We start from the raw sequence: 23,019 nt of genomic DNA on the forward strand, positions 1-23,019 counted from the left end.
TCAACTTCTGCCCTGCGGGACTTATGTTCTCCTGGACAGAGGCAGCTGGCAGTGGAGCCAGGCCAGTGTGGGCTGGGCCCATGGTGGTGAGAGCCGGCCTGTTCCAGCAGGCAGCCAGCCTGAGCCCACGGCTCAAGCGCTGTCCTTAGGGGCCCCAGAGGGAGGACACCCCAGAGTGGCCTGGGCAGACCCCAGCAGTCCAGGGTGTTTCGGTGGGCAGGGCTGGTGGATGCAGGAGGGGCTGAGGCAGGTGAACCGGCTCCGGGGGCGCCGTGGGGTGCCTGTGCCCAGGAGGCTGTGTGCCCTTTTCCTCATGCACACAACATGGCCCCTGCCCTGTGTTTCCTGCTTGTGGTAGGGGTTGAAGATAGTGCTGGCGCAGCAGTGGCGGGGCCCTGACCCCACCTGGAGGGGCCGGTCAGAGCCCGTCTGGTTCTTGGCCAGTTGGCGTACATCTGTGTCATGCGGACGGGAGGTGGGGGATGCTGGGCAGCAGCCTCTGGATCCCTTGGGTGCTGCCAGCTGGGGTCTCAGGGTAGGACCCTCCAATTGAGAGCCCAGGCTGGACGAGGCTGCTGCTTCCTGGCCAGGCGAGCGCATGGAGGCTGGAGCTGGGGGGTGGGGCGCCTGGGACAACCTGTCTGCTCTGCTGCCCTGGCCTCTGGGTGCCCAGTGTGTGGGGGCTCTGCCTGCTCCCAGCTCTGCTCCCCGGCAGCGGCCCTGAGAGCGCGCGGGGCGGAGGCGCAGCCGAGCCGGGAGCCGCTTCTCCTCCTAAGATTTGTGGGGCCGCCTGCCCCTCGCCAGCTCCCCGCAAGTCCATTAATCTGAACTGAAGCCGAACGAGACTTACGTCCCTAAACCGCCTGTCACTTTTTTTCACCTTCCAAACCCACGTGACTTGACGGTGCGGAGCAGACGGGAGCTGCCGGGCCGGGGCGGCGTGCGGGGGCCGCAGCGACAAACGGGCTGTCAGGCAGCCGCCGCCCCGTTCGCACGCCTGTGCGGCGACTCTCACGTGCTCTCCGCGGCCTGACGGGTTCAGGCTGCGATTTTGAAGTCTCTGAAGTGCTTCTGCAAAGTGACAGCTCATTAGAGAGGGATTCAGCCCAGGATGGGTGCCCCCACCCTTCTCCGTGCGCCCCGGCCCCGCCGCCCATGTCCCCTCGTGGAGAGCTGGCGGGTAGGCGAGCGGCAGCGTCCCTGAGCGAGGAGATACACTGACGGGGCTGTGGGGCCCACCGTGGCCATGTCTGGCCCCCCTCCCACAAGCCCCTCCCCCAGATGCCATCCCGCAGACCAGGGCTTCCCCAGAGGTGGCAGGGAGACAGTCATCCCCTGCTGGGAGGGATGGCTGTGCCCCGACCTGCCCTGGCCAGGCACACGGCACTGACTGCCCTGCTGAACGGGGCAGCGCTCCCTGGCTATCCCAGCCTGCTGGCACTGCTGGGCCCAAGGCTGCCTGCAGTGGGGAGGACAGGTGGGCCACAGAGGGGTGCCTGGGCGCAGCCCCGGCTTGTGTCTACACAGAGCCAAGAGGACGCCCCACATCCCTGCCGCGCAGTGCGGGAGTGCGGGACAGCCCGGCATCTGCGGCCCTTCCCAGGCAGGCCAGGCCCTGCCTCCCTCCTCAGCTGCGATGCTGTGGGCCGGCCCTGGGCACAGGCGTGCTGACCTTGCCCTGGCCCTTGTGTGCCTGGGGCCTGCCTCTCCTCTCCCGCCCACGCACCCGGGTCTGGGGAGTCAGCTTGGCGCTCGCTCTGTCCCACCATGGGATGGCCAGCTGGGTCTGGCAGCCTGGTGGGGGCAGCCCAGGGGGGCAGTGACAGGGGAGCGGTGAGTCTGTCCTGTCTTGGGAGGGGAGACTTTCGGCGGTTTCCCGGGCAGGCGGCCTGGCCTGGCCACCCTGGCTCTGCCTGCCCAGGTGTGCCGGAGAGACCTCTGCTTCCTCCCCGCTCCCAGACAGACCAAGAGAGGGTGGGCCGCCCTGAGGGGGGCCAGCTAGGGGGGAAGGGGAGGGAGCACCCCTTTGTTTTGATATCTCCTGCACTTACAGAGAAGTTGCAGAGTGAATTGCCTGTCCGCGCCCGGCCTCAGGGTCCGGAGCCCTGTCCCCACACACCCGCTTGTAGGGTGGGGGGCTGTCCCCCCCATGCTGTGGGAGCCGGGTGCTGGGTGGCCCCTTCTCAGGGTGCATCCGCACACTCGGGGCGCCCAGGAGGAGCCCTTAGTCTTCAGAGCCCTCTGCAGGGCGTCTGCGGCGCGCTCTGCCCCGCCCCCACACTGCCTAGCCCTGGCCCTGGGAGGCACCGCTGTTCCAGCCTCGGCACCGGCTCTTCCCGGGCTCGCCTGCCACCGCCCCTCCCGGCCCCACCCACCGCCTCCGCAGAACCCTGCCCACAGCTGCAGGGACCCCTAGCCCAGCCGGGGCGCCGGGGGCCCGCGGGCGCCTCCTTTCTCCACCTGCCCTGCCTGGGGTCCGCGTGGCAGTGCAGGGGCTGTGGGGCCTCAAGGCTGAGAGGTTCGAGCTGGCCTTGCCGCTGCCCTTCGGGAGCTCCGGCCAGCCACTCCCAGGCGCCTCCACCCCAGCGCTTCCGGGCCAGCCACCTTCTGGGTTTTTTGGGTCCTGCGCCTCAGACCTGTTCTGCCGCCCCCCCAGGACGGCTTTCGAACACCCATGCTGCCACCCGGCTGCCGCCGCTCCATGCTCAGCACTGGCTGGGCCCCTGGGTGCCTCCCACCCTCAGTCCCCTTGTGGGGCGGCTCTCTCCTCCCCTGCACGCCAGGAGCGGGCCGCACGCCCCTGCAGACCCTCCTGGCGCCGGCCCTGTGTGCCCGGGCACGGCTAGTGTTGGCCCAGGTAGTGCTGTCCTGGGGCCCACGGTTGTGGTCACTGGCTGCCCGTGACACCGCTGGCCACTGCTTACAAGCGGGTGTTTAGGAGCCAGGCTGTTTTGAGTGGGTGGTTTTCTTTTTGTTGTAGAGTCACAGGGCAGACTTGTTAGGACTCTGCTCCCCCTCCCCGTGCTGGACACCCTCACAGGTGGTAGGGCCTGTTTCCCAGCCGCTGCACCCTCCCCTCTCTAGCTCCCTGCTGGAGGCAGGACCCCTTCCTGTGGGGCGCTCCCCATGGGAGTCTTGCTGGCAGGGCCTGGGGCCCCAGGGGGATGCAGGGTCTTCCCCGGCAGCAGGGAGCCCAGGATGCCATGGCTGAGCCAGCCTCACTGCCGCACAGACAGCCCCGGGGCCCTGGGCCAGCTGCGGAGCGGGTGCCGGGGCCACTGCCCATCCTGTCCCATGGCCAGGGGTGCTGGGAGCAGCCCTGGAGCGGCCTGGCCAGCAGTGTGGATGGTGCCAGGCAGGGGCTAGGGGCCCTGAGAGTCACCCAGGACAGGCCTCTCTGGTGCCCCACTCTGCTCCCCGCCCGGTGCTGAAGCCGGTCTGCTCGGTCGGGTTTTTTAGAATTTTATTTTATGAGAACAGGCGGTTACGGCTCCCCACGTGCCGTAGAAGTTAATGTGATGGCCTCCCTGTGCCTGCGCTCATTTTTATAATTTTTTATTTCATGAAACAGGACAGGGAGCTTAGTGACTTATTACTATTCATTCCGTTTCAATGCAGTAAATATTGATTCAGTTGGGGGTTTTCAATTTAAACCACTCGGCGATTATATAAAATATTACTGGCCTCTGGAATTATGCTTACCGGCCCCTTTGGCTGCTCATTAAGGCGGCGAGCGGTTGCAGGCACGGAGCCTTCATCACCCTAACAAATGGGCCGCGGCTCCCGCGCGGGTGCCCAGCTGCGGGGGCGGAAGTCCGCTCGGCGCGTCCCCGGCCATTTGTCTGCTCCTCTGTCCGTCCGATGCGGCGGCCGTCTGGGTGCTGCTGGACGGGCCTCTCCCCGCGGGGCCTTCCCTTGCGAGCCGGCAGCTGGCAGCGTTGGCGGAGCCCACAGGGCCCAGGGGAGCTGGCAGGCGGGGCCCGACCTCGGGCTGCGCTTCCCCTGTCCTGTGCGCTGCCCACACCCATCTGGAGGTCTGCCCCCTCCCCTGACCCCTGCCCCGCAGGCCTGGAGGAGAGTGTGGGCTCTCAGCGGTGGCTAGTGAGCCACTGGCCCACCCTCCAGGTGCCCACGGGCCTTGAGGTTGCCTCGGCACTGGGACAACGCGCTCCCGGCCACGTGTCTCCATCCCTGCCGCGTGGTGTCTTCTGGCCATTCAGGGGTCGGCTTGGGTGGGGCCCTGCCCTACAGCACCAGGGGCCGGGCCAGTGTGCGCCCGCCCAGGCCTGGTTCCTCGTGGGGGAGCCCTGAGGGCACACGACCTCACCTGCTGCAGAGACACCGCAGCACTGAACCCACTGGCGTGGCCGCCCAGGGCCCCTGCAGGAGGGCCAGGCGGCCTCCCCTCCGCTTGCTGGGAGCCTGGGCGGGCTCCCTTCCTGGGGGGGAGAAGCCAGTCCTTGGCTGCAGCCCCCGCCGCCCCAGCCACCTCCTTGTGCCGAGTCACCCCCATGCCCCCCGGCCGTGCTGGGAGCGAGCAGCCAGGAAGCCGCGCCCTGTCCTGGCGGCAGGAGGAGAACGGCCACCCTCTCGGCTCCAGGCGGCAGGAGGGCGCCCGTGATCAGGTCCGGCCCTCTGCGCATCCCTCTCCAGCCCGGTCCCAGCCCAGAACCCGCCACCTCATGGCCTGGGCCGGCCGTCTGGGCAAGCAGGCGGCTTTGTCCCGAGCCCGGCCTCAGTCTCCCTCAGCCAGGAAGAGGAAGAGAGTTTGAGAAGGAAAGTGGTTTAATTTGTCGACAAATGAGGGCAGCAGCCTGGCGTCTGAGAGACCCCGTCCTGCTCTGGGGCAGGGCGCAGGGGCGTTGCACAGAGGGGGAAGGGCATGGGCGAGGGTCTGCGAAGGGGAGGGCCGGGCCGGCGTGGAGGTGGAGGCAGCCGCCAGCCTGCTTTTCCATCAGCTGCTGTTCGGCTCCCTTCTCCTTGGGGCGCAAGAAGACAGCCCTGTCGGGCCCGGGGGACTCGCCAGAAATGTGGGAAAGACCAACTTGTTCCTGCTTCTCTGCGAGACCGGGCATCTGTCGCTGCGCCAGCTTCAGGCGCGCAGGACTCAGCTGCTGTCACCGGGCACGGGGCCCTCAGGCCGTCGCTGTCCCAGGCCTACCCCCAGGAGCCCCCACGGTGTCCCCAGCGTCCCTCCTGCCTCTCACCACCTGCGGTTGTCTGGGCGGGGCCCACGGGAGCCACCTCGTCACTTGACCACCCGGCCGCCCCACCCTCCTGCGCCCCTCCCCAGCAGGGGCCTTGGGCCTCCTCCACCCGCCCTCTTCAGGCCCTTGGGCACCCTGGGGGCTGGATCCGTATGCTCGTCCCAGCCTGTCCCGGGCTCTCAGCCACTTCGTGCAAATGGGGATACCCAGGAGTCGCGGGTGTCTGAGGGCCTGCCTTCTCCCCCAGCGCCGGCTCTCGCGGGCCTGGCCCGGCTGCCCCTCCTGTCCCCCAGAGCGGCAGGCAGGTGCCCCGGCTTGCATTCCCCTGGCTTTCCTCGAAGTCAGCAAGGTTTCCTCGGGCCCCGCCCATTCCCCAGAGTCCGAAGCGGGTTTAATTTGCGGTTAGATGTCTGTTAAGATTGCGTCCACTTCCCAAGTCAGCACTTAATTGGCAAGGCGCTTGATTTAACAGCGTGGGAGCCTCCACCGGAAAAATGGCTGGAATAAATCACCGCCTGACGCCAGAAAATAGATATAATCTCAGCATTAACTACATTAATAGTAGCAGGAGCCGAATTAAGAAAGCCATAAAGCATAGGCGGGGGGAGCATAAATTATGACCAGCTCTATTGGGTCCACCAGGGGGCGGGGGTGCACCCCCCACCGGCAGGATGGGATTTGGGGGGCAGAGAGATGGTCCAGGCTCCTCCCCTGGCCCCCACCCTGCGCAGTGGTACCTGGGGGGCCGCCCCAGGTGGGTGGAGCCCGTGAGTGGGCCTGCCTGGCAGCAGGTAGGGGAGTAGGTAGGTGGGTGGGCAGCCTGGCCCCCGGCTGTAGCAGTAGCCACTCAGGCTCCGAGAGACTGGGCACCGGACACCCGCCCGTGTCTGTCCCACCCCAGCACTGCAGGGGCCAGCGGCAGCCATGTCAGCTGGAGCAGGTGTGGATTTGGCGGGCATGTGCCAGGCCCAGCCCCGCCCTTCCACTGATGGCCTGTGCCCTCTGGTGTCTGCAGCCCAGACTTCCGGGAGGAGGCAGCGCCTTGCCGCTTAGGTAGCGCAAAGCTGCCACCCTGCGGGCCCATCAGGCAGGGGTTGGCTGGCTCCTCCCTGCCCTGGCAAGGAGGGTTAGTCCCGGTGCTGGCTGCCCGGCTCAGGGCAGGGCGCCCTATAGCCCCACCCCGGCTGGTGTCCCCCAGTGTCCAGTGTCTGCGCAGCGCTCCCTGCCAGTCAGTGGGGGGACCGGCCCTCCTCCTCTCACGTCCACGGCCCCGGCCACGTGTGCTGCGGTGCCCGCAGCCAGTTTCTTGCCATCGTGGACGCCGTGATCTCTGTACTCCCTGCCCCAAGGCGGTTTTTCCTCTCAGAATGTTTCCTTTTCTGGGAACGTAGACCTGTTGGTCTTGGGAGCCTGCGCTGGCTACTCAGCACAGCCGCCGGCCGGGTCGCCGGAGATCCACTCGGAGAAGGGGCCAGGGCTGCCCCCGTGGGCAGGCCTCTGGCGCCTCCGCTCCAGCTGTGGGCACTGTCCAGGCTGCTTCCGTCCTCAGCATCGCTCCTTGGGGTTCCGTCTCGTATTGTCGCCCGGGTCGGGTGTACCCGTGCCCTGGTGGAGGCCGCCTGCCCCGCTGCCCTGTCTACACTGGCTTTGGGGCGAGTCCCAGACCGGTGCTGCGTCTCCTCAGCTCACTGGCCATCCGGAGCGGAGGTGGGGTCTGGAGAGGGCTGTCCTGCACAGGGTGAGCCGTAGACGGGTGCGCCTGACCCCGGCTCCCCCAGGTGTGCAAGAATCGGCCTGTGTGGTGCCGGCTGGCAGCGTGGGGTTGGACACAATGCCGCCTGCACCAGGGCTCCTTCTGCTGGGCCCGGGGTGGGGACGGCCTGGCATGCAGTGCTGAGGCCCCTCCTGCCGTGTGACGCCCACCAGCCGGTCTGCACCGCGCCCCCCACTTCCCCCTACCCCCCACCCCCGTCCTCACCTGCCCTGCCCACCTCGAGGCTCATGCCCACTTTCAGTTACTTTGTTACTTCAGTTACTTTGAATACAAAATTGATTCCTCGGGGGCATCCATCACCCGGTTGCCAGTGTGCGCCCTGCTGGACAGGGCCCGGCCGGGCCAGAGAGGGCGGGTCTGCCGCGGGGCTGGGCAGCGGGAGAGGCCAGCGAAAGGAGGCGGCGGCGGGGCTGGGCTGCCCGCCCCGGCTCCCGGCCCTCTGCCCCCCAGCTGTGCTCTGCCCGATGGACCAGGGCCATTAAGCCCCAGTAATACCTGTTTTTTGCAGCTAACGTACAAAACACCAATAGCTTCAGCTGAAATGGATTTTAAAACTGTCATTTTATGGAGAATTTTACTTTCCATCTTGTTGTTTATTAGACTCTTAAAGGGAAAGCGTGTAATGCAGCCGTTGATCGAAACACCGGTCGAGTAGATGTGAGCGTGTAAGTGGCCGAGCCCTCGAGAGGAGGCCCACCGCCAGCTTCCCCGTCCCCGCCCGCTCACGGCCCCTTCTGCTCGGCTGGGGCGGAGCAGCCAAGCGGCTGGAGGGGGGGCAGCGACCCTGGGGGCAGGCCCTGCCCCGCCCTCCTCACCCCATCCAGGCACCTCCAGCCTGCGGCCCCCCACCAGTGAGAAGGCGTGTGTGCTGCCCTGCAGGGCACCGCCCTGGTGGGGCCAGAGGCCAGACCTCGCCCCCCTCCTGGCCCTGAGGCCCTGCCTGAGCCCGCGCTGGTCTGCTGGGGCCGCTTTCCCTCCGTGCTCCCAGAGGTGGAGCCGGGCCTCGCGGGCAGGGGCGTCCAGGCAGGGCCCGCGCCTCCCGCGGCGCCGTCAGCGATTCTGTGGAAAGCCCACTTAAGCAGTTTGCGCCCGTCACGGTGGGGCTGCGCTGACCTACTTGGGAGTCCCCGCTTCTGCTGACGGCGCACTCCCGCGCTGCAGAGCCCGCAAACCCACTCCCTTCCTGAAAGCTCCCACCCGCCCCCGTCTGGTCCTCAGGGTCCGCCCCTCCCCCACCCAGTGCCGCCCCCAGGCCACCCACATGAGGGTTGGGGGCGACCAGCAGCACACGGACCCCTTGTTCCCAGCAGGTCCACAGTGTCCCCCCAGGCCGCAATGTCCCCCCAGCTGCTGTGGTCACCAGGCCAGGTGGGGCCCTCAGGGCGCCCCTCCAGGCCTCTCGCCCCAGGGGGTGTCTGCAGGGGAGTGAGTCTGGAGGCTCCCAGGACTGGAGCCCTGCCTCCCTGCAGCTCCAGCCCCTGAGCCACAGCGCCCTGAGCCACAGCACCGGGGCCTGGGCTGGGCCGGCCCCCAGCTCGCCTTGTGTCCAGGCCACTGCCCGGGCCCCTCCGCACACAGGCCGCTGTGCTGTCGGAGCAACGAGGGCGCCTTCCTCTGGTGCAGAGATGGCAGAGAGTGTGTCCCTGCCCGCCCAGGCCCGGCGTGGCCGGCGGGTCTCCCCAAATCTGCTGGAGCAGGCCAGATCCGGGGCTAGTCAGGGAACTGCCCAGCTGCCCCAGGTGCTCCTCACGCCTCCCTGCCTCAGACCCTCGGGCACTGGCAAGACCTGAGGGTGCCCTGGCCCAGCCCTCCCTCGGCTGTCACCGCAGAGGCCTCTAGGCCTGTGGGGCTTCCCAGTGGGGGTGGGCTGTGTCCAGGCCTTGGGTTCTGTGTGAAGGTCTCTACAACCCTGGGAGGAGGGTCCATCCCAGGCCCCAGGGCCTTGGAGAGCCTCAGGGTTGAAAGAGCCAGAGTGTGGGCCTCCCGGGTGGCGCAAGGGGTTAAGCACCGCACTATGAAGCTGTCCTCACCTCTGCAGCATGAGTTCAATCCCCAGTTGGCCAGGGAGCTACCCACATGGCGCAGCAGACCTCCCCCATCTCGCCCACTGCTCCCCTCAGCAATGTATTTCGTCAGTCTGCCTGTTCTGCTCCCCACTCTGTCTCTGGTGAATCCTCTCACCCCCTGCATCTCTGGCCTGTACCCCAGTTCTTGTATGCATCAATAAGTAAATCAATCTTCAAAAAAAAAAGCCAGAGTGGGGGCTGCAGAGGAGCCCTGCTCTCGGTCTGAGCGTTCCTGGCCCAGAGCACCACCAAGGTGGGGCTACTCCTGGGGTCTCCACCCACTGCAGTTGTCTGTCCAGCCCAGAAAGCTTCGCCTCAGGCTGGAGTGGGGATGGCCACGGGAGTGGGTGGGGAGCCAGCCATGCCTGGCCAGGTCCTGGGGCAGGAGCATGGGCCGCTGTGGGCCCTGCGGGCGCACCCCTGGCCCTTGGCAGACACACAGCTGAGGGCAGCCTGAGAGGCCACCTGCTCTGGGCAGTGGCCTCGGGCAGGGAGGAAGCAGGGCCCTGGACCGAGGCACCCCCAGTAGCAGCACTCCCGGGTTTTGGTGTCTGAGGAAAGCACCTCCGTCCTGCCAGACTCTGCCAGGGCCCCCAGCTTCCTTCCCTGGGGTGGCCTCCGGCCTGCCCCAGCCCCGTGCTCTCCTCTGCGCCTGCAGCCCCGGCAGGCGGACGGCCCGCCCTTCGGCAGCAGAGGCCGAGGCTGTCGCCCCTGCCCCTCTGCGGGCTCTCCCTGTTACTCCACTTTCCATTTAAAATGTTACCCACTGTCCTTTGCCCCTCCCCGCGAGGGCAGCCCAGCCCTGGTGTAGTCAAGGTTGTGGTGATAAATCCTGGGGCATTGTCACTTCTATTCGGGGTAAATTGGCTGGCGCTTTCGGGCTGAAGGGAAGATAATTCGCTGTAGTATTTCAAATGGATTAGAAATGGATTTGAAGGAAGTCCGGGCCTCCCATTACAAAGGCGGGAAGGAGGGCTGTCTGAAGGCTCGGTTCCCTCCCTGGCCGTCATTATCCACGCTTAATACCTTTCCTATTTTCCAGCGTTAATGAAATTTCCTGGCGGCGTCGGCCTGCCGGACGGACAGGAGAAGCCTTTAGCTCCGCGGGCCCCGGCTGCAGAAAAGGAATTACAGGCCCTTGCCGTGAGGGCCTTGGCCCTGCTATTATCTCGTTAATTTTATCCCCCCTCTCAATACAGCTTCCTTCCAGAGGCTGTCCTCCCCATTAGGGGGCGATTTACGGCAGTGCTCTGACACCCGCGGCGGAGAGGCTCGGGGAGCAGCCCAGGTCCATGGCCAGCGGGGCCTAGCCCGCCCCTGGCCAGCCCTCCCCGCCTGCTGGCCTGCTGGCCTGCTGGCCTGCGGGGGCAGTGCCTCTGGGCATGAGACCTTAGGACTGTGGGCTGTGTGGCTGGCCCTGCTGGGCACGCTGGGCGTGGGCTACACTGCCCCCGAGAGTCGTCATGGGGGCTGGCACGGGAGGAGACCCCGGCCCCTTCTCTGTTGGAGGCGGGGCCCACCGGGAGGGTCCCCAGCCTGCAGGCCTGGCCACCCCCGAGGGCCCTCCTGCGTGGGGACAGCCGGACCTGCCGGGCACGCCTGGTTCCTCTGACTGTGTCCCGTGAACTTGAGTTTCGTTAAGGGGAAGTGGGTTCAGTGCTCCATGACTCCGCGGCCCCTCCTGCCACCCCGCCCTCACTCCAAAGCTTCGGGTCTCCCTAGAGCCAGAGGCTGTGGGGCTGGAAACACCCCAGCTTGCAGGTTTGCGGAGGCCCAGAGGGGCCCCTCCCACGCGCCTGTGGGGATCCACCGTGGGCGCCTGCGGCGTTGTCAGGACGCCTCTCAGCCACGTCTGGGGCCATGTTCCACAGACCGCTCTCGGGGGCCCTGGGAAAGGTTTGGCCCTGCCCCTGGTGAGTTGGGGGTCATGTGCTTCCCAGGGAGGGGCAGGGCTGTGGGGTCCTCTGTGTGAGCACATTGGCCACCCTTCCAGGACCCCTCAGCCACCCCAAAGGCCGCAGGGCCCACCTCTCTTCTCACTTCGGCCAGTCCCCTGCTGGCCGCTGCCGCTGTGCCCTACCTGGGGCCTCCTGGGAGGACGGGTGGGGCCTGGTGCCGGCCTGCGTGAGCTCGCCGCCAACGCCGCTGCAGCCTGCAGCCACTTCTCATGCGGTCACCGCTTGCCGTGTGGACGTGTGCCCAGCAGGGCGTCGGCATCCTCCTGACCCTCGGCCTCCCTTGGTGTTTCACCTGACGGGGATAAGCCTGGGGAGGGACAGGAGGGCAGGTGGCCTCTGTGGCCCCAGACCTTTGGGGTAACTCCCCAGGGCTCTCCTGGCCCCTGGCCCTGGCGGTGCTGGCCTGAACCACCTGCCGCCCCCGCCTGCCTGGCCACGCCGTCAGGGCTGGCATCCACCAGCTGCGGCTGAGGTGATTCCTGTCCCCGCAGGTCCCTGGTGCTGAACCGCCTGCGCCCGGCAGCTGGGGGCTGGCGGGGCCGCGGCTACCGCTGCATCGGAGGCGTCCTCTACAAGGTGTCGGCCAACAAGCTCTCCAAGACTGGCGGCCGCACGGGCGACGGGGGCAGTAGGCCCCTGCTGCGTGCAGGTGAGGGGGCCGCTCTTGGGTCTGGGTCCCTCCTCAGAGCGCAGGGCTCCCAGCTCCCACGGCCAAGGGGTCCCTGCGGGTGGCCCCCGAAAGCGCCGGAGCCCTGTGCCTGGCGCCCCTCGCCTCTGGCGCTGTGCCGGCTCTGCGCCTGGCCCACAGAGCGGGCCTGGGCCGACAGCTCACACTGACAGAGGCACCGGCTCTCGGTCCAGCTGTGCCCCCTTCTGTTATCAAAGGGGAGGAGCAAGGCAGCAGGCGGCCCCTCAGCGCCTGTCAGGCCAGGAGGGCCGCCTTGCACACCGTGGCCCCCCTGCTGCCCTCGGGGCCCTGCGGTGACCCCAGGGCGCATGTCCAGTGCAGGCCCTTCTCTGGCTGCCCCGGGGACCCCTGCTGAGCCAGGGGCCTGAGAGCCTGCTCAGCTGGCTGGGCAGGGCTGGCGAGGACTCTGGTGTGCCCTCCACCATGCCAGCCTGCGGGAGACAGCGGACTGTGGGGCTGAGGAGCAGAGAGGGGCCTTGGCGCGGGAGGTCCGCAGGGCACTGGAGGGACTGGGAGTGCCAGCCCCACAGCTGCCCCTGGGCAAAGGGCGCCCCTGACGGCCCTCTGGCCTGAGCGCCACCTGCACCGGGGGCCCGGGGGGCCGTGACGGGCGCAGTGCCTCTCTGAGGGGCCTGGCTGAAGGGGCACCTCCCATGGGCCCTGGTCCCAGAGGGCCGGGTCTCCCGTGGGTGGGGCCCGAGGGTGGGGGAGGCGGTGGGTTTGGGCCCAGCGCGCTGGCAGTGGACTCAGGGGTCACACTCAACACTGGGGCGGGCACCTCCTTGGCGCTGGGTGGCCCTGGGAGTGGGAGCGGCCTCCAGGGCTCGGGCCTCCCCGCGCTGGGCCGTCCCCATCTGCCCACACCGCCCGCTCCGGCCAGGAGGAGAGGCGACTGCTCCTGCAGCGGGAGGTGGGGACGCCGCTGCCCCGCCGCTCAGACGGGCAGTAATTAAAGAAATAAATTTCCTCCTCCGGTGTCAGCGCAACTGGGGCGTCAGCAGGCGGCTCCTTGGGAGGGGCGAGCTCCTCCTGGCCTGCGGCCCCCAGCCCTGGCCTCCCTGTCCCCCAGCGCCCCCTCGGTCTGCCTCCCGCCCCCCCCTTTCCTCCCTGCCCCTTCTCTGGCCTCCCGGCAGTCAGCTCCTCTAGGGTGGGACCGGCCCCTGGTTGGGATCCAGACCGGACTTTGTGGGGAGCAGAGATGCCGTGGGGTCCTGCGCACCCCTCTGGCCTGGGGGCCCTTCAGGGATGTTGCCTTCTTAGGGCTCCCCTCAGCCTCCCTGGAAGCCCAGGCGCTTACCCTGTGACAGGGCCACCCCCATCCTGAGGACCAACCCCAACCCCCGTCCCTGCTTGCTGAGACTGGACGGGCAGGCCCTGGCCCTGCAGGACCCAACTGTCTGAGCCTCCACGCTTGACCGGGGCCAGGCGGGACGGTGGGCTGGAGGGTGACCACTGTCCAGAGCCCCCATCCCCAGCCTCCCAGTGGCTCCCACCGGGTGCCCTTCCCCAGAGAGTGACCCCAGCCCCTGAGCTGGGGACCGCATCCTCGGGGTGTGTGGGCAGTGAGGGCTGGGTGGCTGCAGTGGGACTCCCTGGGCCTGGCGGGACCCCCCAGATCCACAGCCCCACCTCGCAGTGGAGCAGGGGACTGGAGGGAGCGGCTTTACTATTTTGAGCAGACCCCCGGGAAGTGCAAGGTGCCGTTCTCTGGAAAGTTCCCGCCTTCTGCTCCAGGTTGCAGGGTTTTGGTGAACTTTTTAACACCTCTCAGTTAGCTCTGCTGCCTGGTTTCCAGCCGCGCTGCTTTATGCGCATTTTTTAGCACTGGAAGCATTTGGAAAGCTGCCTCCGTTCTCAGACCCCCCCCCACCCCAGCCTGCGCGCTGGCTCTGCGGAGCACGTGGAGGGGGGAGTCAGCCTTCCCCAGATCAGGGTGGGGAGCAGATGGCACCACAGGGTCACCAGCAGCCAGACGACAGCCCCAGACTGCCCTTGGCCACTCCCTGGGGCTGGCACCCCAGGACAGGTGTCCTGCCTGGAGCCCCTGCAGCTCCCTGCTGGCCCCACTGGAGCAGCTCCTCGTGAGCAGCACCTCCCACTCTTGGGGTGTCGCCCGCCCATTGAACTTGAGATGGACGCAGAGGGCGGTGGCTGCCCCTGTCAGGACGAAGCTCACAGCCCTTGGGGCTCCAGAGCGCAGGACCTGGGCCTTGTTGGGGGCCGGGAGAGGCCCGGGGAGACGAGGGAACCTGCAGGTGGCAGGAGGGCCAGGCCATTGGGGGCCCGGGTGCAGGCGCCTGGGGAGCCCCGCTGTAAACCTGGGGTGGCTTTGTCCCTTAGGTCCCCGAGGTTCTGAGGGACGTCACTTGGCCCCCTTTCTGCCCACAAGTGCCTGTAGGGAGGGCCCTGCTGGCCCAGCACGCTGAGGGCCCTGGGGAGCAGGCACGCCCTGCCTTGCCTTGCCCTCCTCCGTGCTGGGGGGCGACCACACATCTGAAGAGGCAGGAGCCCCCGCACGCCCCAGCCTCGAGTGACTCCTCCAGCTCCCTCCCTGTCCCTGCCATCCGCGATGCCCTGTAGGCCGCAGTCGGAGACCTGGACAGGCCCGGTAGGGTCTGCGGGGTTTGGGAGCTCCCGTGAGGCGTGTGGGGGTGGCGAGAACCCCAGGCATCACCCACGGGCACTTCGGGGGCCGTTTTACCACCTGTTGCTGCCCACTGCCCCCCTCGCCTCCTGCTGAGCCAGCCACACGTGCCCCTGGCAGAGGGAGCCCCCAGGCAAGGCCCTGGCCTCGGGGCCCTCCTCCCGCCTACGCTGTCCACCTCCGCACTGGTCCCAGGGTGGCGCCGAGCGGAGCGCTGGACCGAGGGGCCGGCGTGACCCAGAATCTCCCCACAGCCCGCGCAGACCCGGCCAGCAGCTGCAGCCGCTCCCTGGCCAGGTGCGTCCTCGCAGTGGGGGTGGGGGCGGGGCCCCCCCCGAGGCCGCCCCCCCTCACAGCCCTTCGCCCTGTCCCCAGCCGGGCCATCCAGCGCAGCCTGGCCATCGTGCGGCAGGCGCGGCGGCGGCGGCAGCGCCGGCAGGAGGAGGAGTACTGCATGTTCTACACCCGCTTCGGCCGCTGCAACCGCGGCGAGCGCTGCCCCTACATCCACGACCCCGAGAAGGTGGCCGTGTGCACCAGGTGGGCGAGCGGGCGGCTGCCCTTCCCCCGCACGCCCCGGGGCGCCCGCCTGCCCCCCACCCCTGCGCCCATCGGCTCCCGCCTGCACCGCTATGCCCCCCCGCCCCCCAGCTACGCCCCGTGGGCAGGTCTCAGGGACCCCCGCCCCAGGGCGCCCGCCTGCCCCCCCATGCCTGGCCACGTCCTGGGGCTCCCGCTTGCTCCCCCCACGCCCCTGGGCTCCCACCTGGCCCCCCACCCCGTGCTATGCCTGTGGGCTCCCACCTGCCCCCCTAGCTACAGCCCTATGGGCAGATCTCGGGGACCCCGCCTGCCCCCCGACCAGGCTCCCTCCTCACCCCCTGGCCCCCATGCACACAGATTTGTCCGGGGAACGTGCAAGAAGACCGATGGGACCTGCCCCTTCTCCCACCACGTCTCTAAGGAGAAGGTGAGCTCAGCCCCCCTGCCGCCACGCCTCCCCCCCACCCCGCGCCCTGGGAGCGGCTGCGGACCCAGGCTCTGCTCTCGGGAGGCCAGCTCAGTGGAGAGCACCCCAGGGCCACCCCACGTCCTGTGCCCCACGTGCCTCCGGTGCCCCAGACCCTGCCCAGGCCTCGGGGCTTCTCCAGGCCTGCCCGGGAAAGAGGGTTGCGGAGGTGGGGTGCCCCCGCTTGGGCACAGCAGGCAGCTTGGGCAGGTTGGGGTGGCGGCGGGCGGGGGGTGCTGCTGCTACAACAGCTTTTCCCCTTGAGGAACTTAAAGAGAATCAGCATTTTTCTCCCTGATAGAGCTCCGAAGCTCTGCTGTGAGCAATTTGGAGATTCACATCGAGTTCCGGGTTCATTAGCTCCCGGCCCGGCGCCGCCCGCACCGTCTGCGCCCGCCCGCGCCCTGAATTAATGTTATTGTTATTTGTGTGGACGTGGTGGGTGCAAACAAGGTTAATTGAAATGAGAATGCGGCTTTCTCTTGATAACGGCCGCCCTGACAGCTAGGAGGGTCCGTTTGGTGGAAGAGTTGGCTTTATTATCCCTTTTTATTAGAGCTAATTTGGGCTCTATATCAAAAGCCACATTAAGGGAATTGTCTGCGGCCGCGCCCGCCCAGCCAGCCCCTCTCCCCTCCGCGCTGCAGTTAAAAGACAATTAAAAATAAACCCGCTCCTGGGTCGCCCTTTGTTTCCTGCTCCCCCTCTGCCCTCCCTGGCCTCAGGCAAGTTCCTACCTCACCCCCAAAACGTGGCTCTGGGGGCCGTTGAGGCTCACTAGCCAGCCCCCAGCAGGTAGGCCAGGTAGGGAGCTAGCGGAAGCCCCGAGCGCCCAGCAGGGGCCAGTGGGGATTGTGGGGCGCTGGTGTGGGGCCCCAACCCAGATCTGACCAAGGAGGGGCAGGCGGAGGGACGGGCGACAGCCCTGGCAGATGTGGACTGGCAGGCGCGTGACTCCGAGGAGGCTGGAGTGGTGCGGCGGGGCCCCCAGGAGGCAGGCTTCACACCTGCCCTGCTTGCTTTGCCGGTGGACGGAGGAGGAGGAGGCGCTGGGTACCTGCGTGCCCCGGGCAGTCTCCCGCTGGTCCCGCCCCCAGAGTCCACCTCCCAGCTAATGCCTGAGCCCAGACACTGCCAGGTGTGCAGCGCCCCGTAGGCCCCGGCCGGTCCCGCCTGCAGCCCCTGCTTCCTCTGCCAGCCCCAGCAGGCTGCCGAGCGGCCCTCACCCACCTGCCCCCACAGATGCCCGTGTGCTCCTACTTCCTGAGGGGGATTTGCAACAACAGCGACTGTCCCTACAGCCATGTCTACGTGTCCCGGAAGGCAGAGGTCTGCACGGACTTCCTCAAAGGCTACTGCCCGCTGGGCGCCAAGGTGAGGGCCTGCCTGGCTTGTGCCCTCAGCTTGCTCAGTCCAGGCTGTGGCTTAAGCCTTGCTGGGCACAGGGGTGCCGGGTCTCCGCACCTTAGCATGTCAAGGCTTAGAGGCTGCTGGGGGGCTGGGATGGGGGCGCAGGCCGAGGGTGCAGGCTGGTGTCCCGGGAGCACAGTTGGGGAGCTGGTCTGGAGAGACGGGCGCCCACTGGGGAGGCCCTGGCGCCCTCCTGCTGCGCCTGGGCAGCCTGGCAGGTGCCGATCTCTGGGCAAGCCCCAGGCAGCTCTTGGAGAGCGTCTTCCTGCCTGCCCACGCCCGGCCGCCCGCCGCCTCTGCTCCCCAGCCAGCCGGGCCCTGCGGGGGCACGGCAGGTCCCCAGAGCCAGTGGACTTGTGTCAACTCTGCAGCTCTCCTGAGGATCCGGCGGGCGGGGCTCCGCTGCCCGAAGGGAAGGGGCGCCTCCCGCAGGCGGCCGCCGGGGGCAGCGCGGGGCGGCACGGTGGGCGGGAAAGCGCCAGCAGCCTTCGGGGGCGGCGGGCGGGTGAGGGTTAACTTTATTCTCTCAATAATGTAAAAAGTGCTGAGTCGTCAGCGTGCGTCGGAAGTCGAAGTCCTCAACCGGGCCCCAGAGAGTTTATAATATTCCACTGAATCAAGGGAAATTGTTAACCTTGCTTCATAAACCGCGGCTCGTTAAAGGGGCCGCTCCTGTTTGTCGGCGGCAGGCGCCGGCCCGCCCTCGGGTGCTGGGGCCCAGAGGCCCTCCCGCCTTCTGGGGTCCCCCACACTCTCAGGGCCGGGGTCTGGCTGGCGGCCTCCCCTGGGCCCTCCCTTGGTGCCAACCGGGCTCCTCGGCGGCCTCTCTCTGACACTCCCTCCCCAAGGAGTCGCTGCCAGTTGGCGCTTCTGCTCCAGACGCTTCTGCCGGCCCTCGCCTCTGCCTGTGCTGGTGGTGCCCCCGGGCAGAAGGCGCCCACCCGCCTGTCTGTCTGTGGCAGCGCGGATCCGGCTCCCGCGTCACCCGGCGCTGCGGTCGCTGTCAGCTTCCTGCCTGTGTGGCCCCACCTTGTGTCCCCCACACCTGAGCCCCCGCCCCCCACGTCCTGCAGCGTTTCCAGAACAGCCGGATGGAGACGTAGCTCGCGTTAACTGCCTGGCACGGGTCTCTCCATGTGTCGCTGGTGCAGTCACAGGAAGTCATTATAAGTGAAACCCGCTGTCTCCCAGGGGGGATTCAGCGGCGTCGGGCCTCCTGCGGCCACCACCCCCACTCCCAGCTGCCTGCCCGTCTCCAGTGGGCGACCCTGCCGCGGCCAGTGCTGCGCGGCCAGGCTTGCAGGTGCTGCCCGCACCTGTGTGGCACGTGACTTCGTCCCTCTGTTATAGGGCAGCCCCGATACAAGACGGGTTGCCTGACTGTGGGACATCCTTTCCCCCTAACACCTCTGGCCTCACTTGTCAGCTCTCCCAGCATCTCCGGGGCTTCCTCAGGGTCTCCTGTCTGAGGCCAGGTCACAGGCGACCGGCCGCTTATGCCCCTGACCTGGCCTCCCGCCTGCTGCCCGGAGCCCCGGCCGGCGCACGGTCCACAGGCGGGAGTGTGCAGGGCGTCCACGTCCTGCCCCTCGTCCGCAGGGAGGGCCCATCCGTCCCAGGTGTGCGTCTGGCCAGGCAAGGGCTGGGCCTGGGCCTGTCGGGCAGAGACCAGCCTCTCCTGGCTCGGTGCTCTGGCGTGAGGAGGGCGGGGCTCGGCAGGTCCCTGTGTGTGAGAGGCTGGTGTGCTGCTGCTTCGGTCTGGGGGTGTCTGGTCTGGGGGTGTCTGTCGGAGGGGGGCTCCGCAGGGGTCTGTGTCCGCACCCTGAGGGGCCTCCAGCCGGCTCCGCAGGCTCCTTGGCGCTGGCATGAGGGAGGCCGGCCCACAGCGGGGCTCGGGGATTTGGGCGGGGCCCGCGCCGGCTCTCCCTGACCTTGTGGGTCCCAGCAGTGGAGCCCCCAGCGCCTGGAGGCCGTGGCCGCCAGCTCGGCTCCTCTCCACGGGCGGTCAGCGTGCAAGGCCCTGCGCAGCCTGGCCTGCCAACGGCACGTGGCTCTGTGCCCGCCGCGCACGCCTGAGACTGGGGTCCGAGGCTTTTCTCTGCTTTGCCCAAGGCCCATCGGCAACGCGGCCTTAGCTGTCTTCGGAGAACCAGCTTTCGGTCTCATCACTGACCCTCTCCGGCTCTCCTGACTCCCGGCCCCAGCGTTGCTCTGCCTGCCGTGGGGGTCTGCTGCTGGCGCTCCCCAGGCCCAGGGCGGGGGCTTCCAGCACTGCCCAGAAAGCTGACTTTCCCTGGGGGGGGGGGGGAGGGGGGGCGGGGCAGGGGCTGGGGGTGGCGGCACACCCTGAGGCCTGAGGCGGTGCATTTGCATTTTGATCTGGTCTTTGAGTTTCTGCAGAGCTGCCTCAAGGCCCCACGGACTCCCAGGTGTCCGAGTTTGGGGCGCTTCCTTGCTGCCCTTCTGCCGCCGTTTCTGGTCTGACTCCCTCATGGCCAGGAGCTGGCGCCACGGCTCTCTGGGGGCCAGCGCCGGTCTCCTTCCTGGAGGTCATTTCTTGAGGCTTGTATGGCCCATCTTTTTTTTTTTTTAATGATCCATCTTTTTTTTAATAGTCCAGCAGTCAGTTGTTTCTTTCTGCACCTGGCATGCCTGTGGTCCCCGGGAGCGCGGTCCAGTGGGCACGGGGACGTGGCCGAGCTACCCGGGAGCGCTGAGCACACGGGCACCCCACGAGAGACCACCGTGCGGGAACCCGGGGCTGGGGCTCTGTCCCAGGGCCGGGTGTGCGGCCCTGTCCCTGCTGCCCGATGGACGGCTGTCTGGTGTGGGTGCTGCCGCTGCTCGGCGTCTCAGGGTGCAGCTCGAGGCGCAGCAGGGGGCATGTCAGGGTCGCACTCAGTAGCCAGTGCCAGGTGGGGTGGGAAGGACGGGCCTGGGGCCGCAGGTGGGTGCCCGGCAGTCAGCCTGGTGTTGGGGGAGCTTGTGTGCGGGCGCCCCTGCAGCGCTGGGTGGGAGGTGGCCCAGCTTCCCCACCCCCGGGTATACTTAGCCACCGTGACAGGTGCCACGGATCGGGTGTGCTGGCCTCTGCCACACTCCTGGCCTCAGCCGACCTGCCGCTCCCCGGTCCCAGCCTGGAGGCCCGGGCCAGAGCCGCGGTCAGAGGCCTGCATGCTGGAGCCCTGCTGGCCGCTCCCTCGCGGCTGTCCTGGGGGTGGGTGCCAGCCTCGGCCCGCCAGTGTGGCCACCCCAGCACATGCCCCTTCTCCCCCAGTGCAAGAAGAAGCACACGCTGCTCTGCCCTGACTTCTCCCGCAGGGGCGCCTGCCCCCGGGGCGCCCAGTGCCAACTGCTCCACCGCAGCCAGACGCGCTCCTGCCGGCGGGCAGCCCCGGAGCCCAGCACCGTGCCCCCCCGGAGCAGGGCCTCCTCCGGCCACGGCACCAGGTGACGGGAGGTGGACGCTGTGTGCATGGTCGGGGGCCCAAACCCAGAAGGAGCCTCAGTCCCAGATTGAGGGCGCGGTGACCCCAAAGGCGCCCTCAGACTGGACAGCGCCGAGGGCGCCCGGCTCAGAGGGACCTGTGCATGCGGGGCCGGCCCAGGAGGGGAGGCTGCCAGTGTGGGGCCCAGCCAGCCCCCCGGCCGGTCCCAGCGCCTCAGGCCAGCGCTCCTGATGTCGCTTGACTGGCCTTGGGGTCGGGGGCGGCCTTGGGCCTTGATGGCAGCGTCCGGTGGCTGCTGGGGCGAGACCTGCTGGAACACTCGGCCACCGCGGCCAGGGACCGCGCGGCTGGTCGGCCAGCGCTGGCCTCACACGTGCGCCCTTCCCCCCGCAGGAAGTCCTCAGCCGCCCAGCGCGCGCCCAGACAGCCCAGCGCCCCTGCCTCCGCCGGCTCGGCCTCCGTCCCCCGCCGGGGACCGCGGCCTCAGGCTCGCCCTCGTCGTCCAGGGCGCCCCCCCGCTCCTCCTCGTCCCCCTCGTCCCCCCCTCATCCTCCGACTCCCCCCCTCGTCCCCCTCGGCCTCCCCATCCCTCTCCCCGGACCAGGAGGCACCATCTGGCCGGGAGGCCGCTGCCCCTGCGGTGACCAGCTCCAGCCGCCTTCCCAAGCTGCCGTCCTTCATCTCCCTGCAGAGCACCCCGAGCCCGGGAGGAGCACCCCAGCCCCGGGCCCGGACGCCCAGGAGTCCCGCCGCCAAGGACTCAGGTAGGCGGCCCCGGTGCCTGCCCAGCCCCGCCTGGTGGGACGCTCGGCCTGGCGGCCCCCGAGCACCTGACATGGGCGCGGGCAGGGCTGGCCGGGGCAGCGCGGCGGCCGCAGCCGCACAGACCGCCCCAGCCAAGGGCTGATTTAATTAGAAAGCACCCATGTCTGCTCATTTGTTCTGGAAGAGCTCCGCAGCGCCGGCGAGAACAGATGTTCCCCCCCCCAAGAGCGTCGGGGCTGCGCAAATGGCCCCACTCAGCCTTGTTTAGGAGAGAAAAGAGGATTTTATGGCTGCACACGACCCTTTCCGTAAACACTTTACAGCTCTCCGCGCGTTTGAGTGACGATGAACCCCACGCGGCGCGCAGGCTGCAGACTTGCGCCCACACGGCCGTCACTTTATCGTCCTGTGTCACGGCCGTAACGTTAATGGGAGATGCTCGCAGCCTCCCTCGCGGCCCCGCTGCGCTCGCCCCACTCCGCCTCCCGCGACAGCCTCTGCTGGGGCCATGCGCGGTGGCCGGCGCCCCCCCTGCAGGCCCCAGCTCCCCCGTCTGGAGGGCCCTGGGGGGGGCGGGGCCCCGAGGCAGCCTCCTCCCTTGGTGCTGGGGGAGCGGCCCGGCAGCCCTCGCTGCAGCGCTCCCAAATCGGAGCCGCCAGTGGGGGGCGTCACCCTCCGGGTCACACAGTGGGCCTTGGGGGTCGTGGGTCCAGCCAACAGCAACGAAAGCCCCCACGCCGGGCCGCACATGTGACCAGGGGGCCCCCGAGCAGTGGGGCTTGCACCGCATCTTAGAGCCCAGCCCTGCTCTCCCGGGTGGTCAGTGTCGCCATTGCCCTCCTGCCCCTGTGGCCCTGCGTGGGCAGCGGGCTCTGCGGGCACCTGCTTTGTGCAGCTCTGCTGCAGGCGGCTGCGCCCACTGGACGCTGGCCCCCGGTGGTGGCCAGCAGGGGCTCCCGCTGACCTCTGCCCTTCTTGGAACAGGGCCGCCTCTGCACATCAAGCCTCGGCTGTGAGGACCTGCCACTGCCCACCCTGGAGGGGCCGCCGTGGGCCTGTGCCAGCACCATCCTCCTGCCTGGGCCCCACCCTGCCCGCCCTCCACGCCCTCATCCCCAGCCACCCCCCAGGACCCAGCCCTGCCCGCCTCGAGGCGTGCCAGGCAGGGCTGCCCCACTGTGAGCACCCTCCCCAGGGTGCCGCGGGCCCTGGCGGGACGCCGTGCCCCACAATAAAGGCTCTGGCCCGTGCGTGTCCGTGTCCTGTTGCTGCCCGCGCGCACACCCAGCTCCAGATACCGCCGCGGGCTCTGGGCTGCCCCGGGGCCCAGAGGTCCAGGACCCAGGGGTTGCTGGGAAGGGGGTGCTGGAAGCCCCGCCTCCACCCCACGGCCCCTGCCTCACCTCCGGTGAGCTGTCCACCGGCCTGGCCGGACCTCCCCAGCTAGAGGAGTGCGGCTGCTCTCCCTCTCCCTGAGCTGGCCTGCGGCGCCGGCAGCACACAGCGGCCTCCGGAGCCTGCCCCGGGCGCCACGGGAGAACGGCCGGCCTGAAGCGGGGATCAGGGCGTGCCAGACCCAGCCTGAGAAAGCGGCCATCCCTTCTGGGGCCAGGGAGGCCGGCCCGTGAGCCCGTCCCTGCATGGGTCAGCTGCTGCCCGCCATGCTGGCAACGCAAAGTACAGGCCATGCCCCACCCGCAGCCCCCCGTGGCGGCGGTGTGTCCCTGTGTCTGAGGGGGGTGGCCGGCAGCAGCGGAAGGGGCTCCGGCCGAATGGTGTGGCCATCCGGCACCGTGCCCAGGCCCCACACCGGCCCTGGGCACGGCGAGTGGCCAGCACAGTGGGCGGCGGCGTGAGTCAGATTGCTGGAGAGAGCGCCCTGCTGGCTGTCCGTGCCACCCCCAGCCCCCGTGCCCTCGTGAGCCCCACCAGGGACACCTTGGCGGCGGGAGGAGGTAATCTCCCTCACGGGGGCCTGCCCGGGCCAGCTGCCTCAGCCCCTGGACGGGGGCACACACTGACCCCAGCTGCGCAGGATCTGCCCTCCCT

The 23,019-nt window shown here is 68.6% G+C and overlaps 1 protein-coding gene across 1 annotated transcript in view; it reads left to right on the plus strand.

The window, feature by feature from the left end:
* ZC3H3 (zinc finger CCCH-type containing 3) overlaps window positions 1–22,212 on the plus strand; it is a 40,242-nt gene extending 18,030 nt beyond the window's left edge. The window contains exons 5-12 of the mRNA XM_037507302.2: window positions 11,497–11,654; window positions 14,592–14,634; window positions 14,713–14,877; window positions 15,238–15,307; window positions 16,589–16,720; window positions 20,034–20,206; window positions 20,599–20,969; window positions 21,955–22,212. Of these exons, the coding sequence (XP_037363199.1) occupies window positions 11,497–11,654; window positions 14,592–14,634; window positions 14,713–14,877; window positions 15,238–15,307; window positions 16,589–16,720; window positions 20,034–20,206; window positions 20,599–20,969; window positions 21,955–21,986 (1,144 nt within the window). The 3' untranslated portion in view covers window positions 21,987–22,212. The remainder of the gene's footprint in view (window positions 1–11,496; window positions 11,655–14,591; window positions 14,635–14,712; window positions 14,878–15,237; window positions 15,308–16,588; window positions 16,721–20,033; window positions 20,207–20,598; window positions 20,970–21,954) is intronic.
* Window positions 22,213–23,019: the final 807 nt, after the last annotated feature.

This window comes from Talpa occidentalis, unplaced genomic scaffold, assembly GCF_014898055.3.
Source record: "Talpa occidentalis isolate TD23 unplaced genomic scaffold, MPIMG_talOcc4v2.1, whole genome shotgun sequence".
NCBI lineage: Eukaryota > Metazoa > Chordata > Mammalia > Eulipotyphla > Talpidae > Talpa > Talpa occidentalis.